This window comes from Rhipicephalus sanguineus, chromosome 2 (assembly GCF_013339695.2).
Source record: "Rhipicephalus sanguineus isolate Rsan-2018 chromosome 2, BIME_Rsan_1.4, whole genome shotgun sequence".
In the NCBI taxonomy this organism is placed as follows: domain Eukaryota; kingdom Metazoa; phylum Arthropoda; class Arachnida; order Ixodida; family Ixodidae; genus Rhipicephalus; species Rhipicephalus sanguineus.
The window spans coordinates 149,994,435-150,002,366 of record NC_051177.1 but is presented as its reverse complement, the minus strand read 5'-3'; the positions used below and the strand labels follow the sequence as shown (position 1 = coordinate 150,002,366).

The window sequence follows — 7,932 nt, the reverse complement described above, 5'->3', positions numbered from 1 at the left end:
AATTATGCACAAGTCTTGACGCTTACGAACATTACTTTAATGCGCTCAATGCACGTTTTCGTGCTCAAATTCGTGAATATGGCAACAGTTTCTTTTTCAGCCAGAGTGGACTTTCGTTCAGAACGTGCAATATACTCGTTAATTTTTTTTCGGTGTGAAGCATAAATACTTCTGGCCATCTAAATGTGTTCCATATAATCTTGTAATTGCGACCAAAAGTACGCTGGGCTTTTCCATGGTCCTATTCTACGTAGAGAACACTGTGTGTGCGCTGTGTCTGCACGCAATTTGCCTATCCCTGCTTGAAGTGAACGACTGGCCTCTACTAGAAATCTTAAATGGAACACAATTTTGGCCCCTATTTTCAAACCAATTATCTCTCGACAAATCGAATGACAGTTGACGTAAGCTGGCATGGGCTTCACTTATTGAGAGCCGTAATTAGAGATGCCTTATTCTGTGTTGCGCTGGCTAAACTTTGACCAACGGTGAATACCAACTACAGAATGATTACGAATCAACTGAGATATAAGTCCATCGCGTAATGCCATTGCTTTTGCATATAACTTATGTGCCTCAGACCCCATGATCATCTTTATTTGTGTTTGTGCAGTTAATCTTCAAAAGTCTAGCCTAGAAATCACTCAGCATGTCCCCTTTGAGTGGGCGTGGTTGTGAGCCTATGACGGTCTTGGCATGCGTGATTCTGTAACGCTCTGCTTTCACAGAACTAGTCACGTCCTATATATAGCTTGAACGTTCTATGCTCTCGCATAGATGGCATGTGCAGTACATACGCAGAACTTTCATCATTTTTGTATGAACCATCCATGTGGATCTCATTATCTTTGTAGTATAGATACCACACAGTGGTGATTTGTTTCACAGCTATTTCTGGTGCGGGCACCAAAATAGCTTTTAAAAGGAATGCGAACACTCCGGTTGAAGCTATAGCTCCGTGTTGGATAGCAGTAGCCATGAAGCCATTCTCCCTCCATGAAAGCGCACAAATGCTTGGAACATTTTGCAGTACCTCCGAGATGTAGGAGTTAAACGGAAAGGCAGGGAGGCCAACGAGGTGGTACTGTCCTCTTTGCACGGTGTAAGAGGAGAAGGGTAGCGTGAAGTATAAGTGATGGGCGAGTGCATTGCTCGGACGAAACAAAAATCCTCACGCTCAAGAGTAGTCGATCGCATAGAGCAGTTGTCGAATGAAGCGCAACGCTTTTCTGTATTGAGTCGTTTCCAAGGTGCCTGTCTTCCCGTGACAATATATACCTAATGAATAGCGCGAAGAGAACAAGAGACGGTAAGAGGTTGCTTAAATAACATCCGTCTCACAAGTGTTGAAGATTGGGCGAGTTGGTTCCGTTGGATCCGTCTCACACCCCGTGTGCTGTATAGGGTCTGGTAAGGAAAGAAAGATAAACACTAACGAAGAAGTACATACATCTTCGCAGCTGTATGACAATTTTCCGCTAGTAAAGACGGCACATAGAAGAAAGACAAGTCTGTCTTGTGTGCGTTGTCTTTACCAGCGGCAAAATGTCATACAGTAAGCAATACCAACTAGGTCAAGAAAAAGTTCTCCTCAAGTATATCTTTGCAAGCTGAGATAACCAAGCTCTCTGTCAAGCAAGGTTGTCTTTCTTGCATGGCAAGAAACTTATAGAAAATTCATTTACCCTAGACACGCCCGATCGCATTGAAATATTATGCTTATCTCATGGAGAGAAATATGTGTAGTCCGACAGCATAAACACTCGGCAGTGAATTAACTAAGGGAGTGCTCCTTCGACGCGAAGATGTGAGCGCATGAAAGCTGTAGTGGGTAACAGGGTCAACGACAGGGGCGAAAGTTGCAGTTGTAAAGGAAAGAAAGAAAGAAAGAAAGAAAGAAAGAAAGAAAGAAAGAAAGTAAGAAAGAAATAAAGAAGGAAAGAAAGAAAGAAAGAAAGAAAGAAAGAAAGAAAGAAAGAAAGAAAGAAAGAAAGAAAGAAAGAAAGAAAGAAAGAAAGAAAGAAAGAAAGAAAGAAAGAAAGAAAGAAAGAAAGAAAGAAAGAAACTCGACTTAGACAAGACCAAACAGAACGACAAATACGGGCGGCCTTTTCTTGCGGCGGTCTTCGCCATCGACTTATATGAATCATTGAGTGTGATTCACCACTCCATCTGTCCTTGTCTCGGGAACACCCCTATTACGGCTGCGAAGGAGGAGCGAAAGATGCTCGTGGCCAATACACACAGGCACAACAGCTTGCAGATCAACAGAGAAAGGGCGGGAGGGTGCACTCCACATTCAAGCGAGCTGCCTAACGTATACACGCTTGTATAGAGAAGGTATCGAGCGAAACTGACTCTGTGGGTCGCTACTATAAGGCGCCCGAAATTGGGCACTTTCGAGTTGCGGTCTGCGTCTGCCACGCTCTTCTTTGGCATCTCGATCGCGTTCCCTGGCCTGCTGTGCTGATTCGTACAGCGAAAGCGAAAGAATACAGAGAAGGAGGACAGAATTCAGGAGGGAGGCCAATACGCCGCGACGCCAAACACGCGAACACAGACACACACACACACATGCGCACACTTCCCGTTCCTAGCACAGTCGGGTGTAGGCAACCTCCAGCGGGCAACATTCGTGAGGTCGGAGTGCACCGAGCGTGTGTTTAGCACGCAGCCCGAAGCCGAGACCATCGCCCGCCGAAGAGAAGCTAGGCGAGGAACGGCAACGCGGGCAGGGATGCGCGCAAAATGAATACCAGATGAGCGATTTTGTCTTCAGCCTCCCTCCCCCCACGGTACCACCACCCCGTCCACCTTCCTCGCCGTACTGGGAGCGCAGCGCATTTTGCAGGGTTGTCCGTCGCTGTGGCCCAACGCGGGTGCCGCGAGTGAGCTAGCTAGGTCCGCGTATTGCACGCTTGCTGTTTTCGTTTGTTACTTTGTTTGCTCCTTTCTACTACAGTTCACGATTCTCGCCGAGCTGTTTAGGCTCGCTGGCCGCCGGGCTAGCTGCATGCAGCAGCGTCCCATCGCACAGCCGACCGACCTAGCTGCTCCGGCGGCGGCGAGAGACTGACCTACATGGCGGACGGCAGCCCCGCTCGAATCTGCCCCGTAGAAGGAACAGGGAAGGGCCCGACGTCGAATACTGGCGAGCAAGCGAGTGCGCGCGCCTCTGGATGGGAACCGGTGCGAGCCATAGCTACTTGCTGGAACGGCGACTCATGCAGTGTTTGCTGCGCGGACACAGTCGTCCGCCGCCATCGGAACGGCGGCTACGCAAACGGCATCAAGTGTGCGCCCGTCCATTACCGCCGCTACAAGCGCCGACAGCGGCAAACGTACGGAACGACATCGCGTCCTCTGCGTGTCAACTTGAAAAAGAGTTGATGGACCGATATCACCGCGAGGCAATTCTTTGAAGAGCTCATATACATCTTCTCAAGAAGCGCGGCTCATTCTTATGCTTCCCGTTTCTCTCTTCTTCTCGAATTAAAGAAAAAAAAAAGCGAAAGTACGCCCTTTCCTTCAACACCCACTGAACAGTCGCCGGCGCTACGGCGACGCGCTGCAGGCTGCAATCGACGGAGCGTATCGGCCGCATTCGGCCGGCGCCCCCTCTACTTTCCCTTATAGCCCGATACGGTCATGGAATTTCTAGATGCAACAACCCCGTTACCCGCGACACCTTCCCTTTCGTTTTTGTTTCCTCGAAGTCTCCGAATGGAATTTTTTCTGTGCCTTCCTCAGCAAGTACAAGGAACTGCCCTGCAGTTCCTCGGTCCCGACGCACATACGTGTACGCGTTGATGGACGCGGGCGAGCCCCGCTTGCACCAAACGAACGAACCATACAAAGAGCTATTCACGCCAACGCTTCTTGAAACAATGCCTCGGCGAGATCTTCTTCTATCCTGTCCGAAGCGGGAGACTATACTCACAACAATAGCCGCGAAAGAAGGTTATTTCCTTTCACTCGCGCAAATCTGTGCGCTTCCTCATTCCAAAGAGGCTCGGCATTCGCAATAAGCGAGCAGAAAAGAACGCAGCTTCCAGAAGCTCCGGAAAGCGCCTGTGGAGGCTACTAGATTATTCGCTGTCGTTAAGTGGTCAGTTTCTAAGCTCAACTCAATGTTAGTTCATCGTTGCCCCTGCTCTTCGCTGATTTTACGAGCTCAAGGCTGGCATCAGGGCTGAGGTAATGTTTACGTCTGCAGGTCAAGTTAGAAAAGTGAAAGCCGTGCCCCTCCGCGGGCGTATGAGCCGCTCTCTGTTTATCTACGGTGCGACCTTCCGCCATCTATTGTTGACGTCGGCTGAAAAGAAAAGAAGGGAGGACCCGCATTCCAATGCATACACGGTGGCTGCTGGTGTTCCTGAAGTTGTCCGGTCCCGTATCGAACGGAAGCGGAGTTGCGTGAGTGAGGAAACTCAAAAGGAACGACAAGGGCGCAAAAGGTAAAAACTTGACAAGATTTATTATACAACATATAATTACAGGAGGCAGTTTCAAGGAAAGCGTCACATCCTTATGTTCTTTACCATTGTTTTTTTTCTTTCCATCGCTGGTGGTCGTTTCCGTATCGTCGTCTCTATCGGCGCTGCGCCCCAGTCGTTCAGCCGCCTATGATCCCACGCACCCAATTTGCTATATACAACAATATTCACACTAACTCAAAAAATACAAAAAAAGCAATAACAAGACACGATGCAAGTGTCAAACAAGTTCCTTCAGAAAAAAAAAATAAACAGAACGCAAAGGTGGCAAGCCAGTAATTAATTAAAACAGGATGGGAAGAACTAAGCTGCTAATAGGATGAAGGATTATCGTCAGAAGATCCTATAGGGTTGGTCCGTGAAATAACTAACAAAGAAGCTGCTCCTGCCGCTTGGCATTTACAGAGGAAGCAAAAAAAACAGATCACGCGTGACTTGAGCTGTACAAGGACACTTGGCGATTCCGCTCTGCTTGAAACATGGAGTACTAGGCTGCTTTCTAAGAGATGCGCGAGAGCCTGTAGGAAGAAGCCCTTCACGTAACTCACTCCGGCAGAGGGAAGATCTGGCTCTTGGTACGTGTGTCTGGCTCTCTTTGTAATCTGTGGTGTTTGCAGTCAGCGTGTATGGGTTTGTGTGGGTGTCTAGCGTGCGTGTCGATACTGTCATTTACAGGTTTCTTGGTAAAACGTGGCCTAGCTGTGGTCATTGTAGTGACACGGTTTGTTCTCGCGCTCTGTAGGAAAGGCTCCGAGCGCGCGGGTAGCGGTTTCTAACGCTTCCGGCGGCTGGAGGACCACAGTCGTGTCGTTGTTTCGTCCTGGTGTCTTCGTTTTTCGTCCGTTCCTCTTGTCGACGAACAACTCCCCCCAGCAGGCCGCTCCGCGACGTTCTCGGTGGACGTCTTCAACGCTTCCTCCTCGCCGCGCTCTTCTGCGAGGAAGGGTCTCCGACGCACCAGAACGTGGTCGCAGACGTGGCCGGGCTTCTCGGGGGGGATCGCTCAGTGCCATCCCTTGGACTCCAAGCTGCATGGACAGAAAAAAACACATGTGTGAAAACACGGCTCGTCGACGCAGCGCACGGCAGCATAATAGGAGAGAGGAGGGCAAACGCACCGTAATCGGGTGACACAACACGCGCGGAGCAGCAGCCGTTCGCGCAACGGCGACGACAACGCGGTCGCGCGAGACACGCATCAAGGACGGGCCAAATGAGCTTCGCGAGAGCGCGCGCGTTCTGTTTACGATGAGAGGGGTTGCCCGCGGCCTTTAGAAGGTCGCAGTGACTGCGTCCGACGCTGACGTGGGTTTTCGTTCGTGCTTCGCTGCCGCGGTAGCCTCTCCGTTCTCCTCCCGGCGAGTAGCCGCGTGGCCAGTTGGCTTGACGGCCACCGGACAGAAGTGGGCCGGCTCTCTCCTTGACAGTGACTCGCGTAGCGGCTTTCTTTTGTCCGGCGGCCGTTGCACCCCAGCGGAGTGCGCGAACTGGAGAACGAGTGGAGGGGCACGGTCAGCTAGTTCGGCTCACGGTGTTTTTCTTCTTTTTTCCCCTGAATGCCATTTCGGGCGACGTGACATTGACAGGCTGCAACACTGCGTACCGATTTTCGATTTCACTTCAGCCACGACGCGCGAAATAAAGCGGGAGGTATTTTTTCAAGCTAGCAGGTAGCGCACTAGGCTAGGCGGAAGAGCGCATACTTGCAGGCATGAAGGAAACGGTATACTCACATGATGGGGACGGGCTTCTTGATGATGACAGGGTGCTCCTTGACGACGGGCACCTCAACTGGAATGTGCTTGGTGATGGGCACGGGAACGTGCTTGTGTACGTGCACTGGGTATGGCTTGGGAATGTGCACGGTCACCGGCACGGGGAATGGCTTGTGCACAATGTAAGGCTTGGGCACGTGGACCACGTAGGGCTTGGGAACCTTGACCGGGTACGGGACCGGGTAGGGCTTGTGGATGGTCACCTTGTGGGGCACGGGCACAGGCTTGGGGATGTGGATCACTTTGGGGACGGGGTAGAACTGGTGAATGATGTGCGGAACCGGGTAGGGCTTCGGCACGGGCACTTGCTTGTACACGGGCACGGGTTTGTGCACCGGGTATGGCACCGGAACCGGAACATGATGCGGAACGGGCACAGGCTTGTGGACTTTCTTGACGACGAGGGTCAGGTGTGGCTCGTACCAGCCGTGTCCGTGGCCGCCACCCCCGTAGCCGCCACCGCCTCCATAGCCTCCGAAGTGCCCCGGCTCTCCGAGGGCGCTGCCCACGAGCAGGGCAGCCAGGCACAGAAACGCTTTCATCGCGGTTCTGGTAACCTGCGAGCAAGCGCAGGAACAAAACAGACGACGGTTCATTCTACAGACACGCACAACTTTCGCTCAGAGATGGGCTCCCCCCTTTTGGCGACGGAACTCAAGCTTCCGGAAGGCGTCCGCTTCCCCCTCCTGTTCCTCCCCCACCCCTTCCCCTGGCTTCTTCGGATGTGCTTTAAGACGCCCGCTTCCCCCCGCCCACCCCCTTCGCCGCCTGCTCGTCGGCAGCGGCGACACTCCGGTTGCCCGGAGCCGCGCTACTCACCTCGTGTGCCTCGGTTATCCCAAAGACCAGTGACGACCGCTGTGAATTGAACTCTATCTTTTATAGCGGCTGACCAGTGTGAGCCGCGACGGAGAGACGGCTACCCGCGGTGAGGAGGACAGCGGGAGAAGGGAACGCTCAGGCTTGGGGCCGGTGGATGGCTGCAGGCTTCTGGCAGTATTTATACTGCCCGCCAATGGCGTCGCTTGACCCATTTGGCGAGTGGAGAAGGGGAACCCAGGGCGAACTAGGGCAGCCCTCGCCCGTGCAGACGTCGCCGTCTCCCCCCCTCCTCCGAGCGTGGCAGTGAGGGACCGTGCTGCTGATGCCTTCCTTGCCGGACCAAAGGAGTTCCCCGCCTCCTCCTCTCCCGCCGGCTTTCTCCGGGAGCTGGCCTTTGTTTCGCCTTTTCGACTTGCGAGAAGGAGCGAAAAGTGAAAGTGCTGGCTGGCGCATTCAGTGCTAGATTTCCTCGGACAACTCTTTGGAGAAACGGGTGGCCTGCGGAAGGCGAACCGAGGGGATCGCCATTCTTTCCACCCGCTTTTTTTTTTTTTTGTTCATTGCAGCTGCATAGAAAGGGGGAGGGGAAGCAAGCAACAGCAGAAACCGTCTGCTCGAAGCCACGCGCTAGGAAACAACAGCCGATACGGCTGTTCGAAAGGGCGGAAGCGCCATCTCGGAGAAAGAGCTGGAAGCTCCAGAGTTTACGTTGGAACTGGGTCTTCTTTATTACGTGATTTGTCAACGGCCTCGCATTGATAACCGACTGAATAACCGCCGGACATTCAATATCGCAACGCAATTGCAGCGCCATGGGAATGTTGTGAAGGCTTATACAT

The 7,932-nt window shown here is 52.3% G+C and overlaps 1 protein-coding gene across 1 annotated transcript; it reads right to left on the bottom strand.

The window, feature by feature from the left end:
- Positions 1 to 4,458: 4,458 nt before the first annotated feature.
- LOC119383794 (zinc finger protein 512B) lies at positions 4,459 to 7,242 on the bottom strand. Its single transcript, XM_037652096.2, has 3 exons — positions 7,091 to 7,242; positions 6,230 to 6,828; positions 4,459 to 5,524 (listed from the first exon to the last, which is right to left on the bottom strand). The coding sequence occupies exons 2-3, from the start codon at positions 6,811 to 6,813 to the stop codon at positions 5,500 to 5,502; spliced, it is 609 nt and encodes a 202-aa protein (XP_037508024.1). The 5' UTR covers positions 6,814 to 6,828; positions 7,091 to 7,242; the 3' UTR covers positions 4,459 to 5,499.
- Between the last annotated feature and the right edge of the window lie 690 nt (positions 7,243 to 7,932).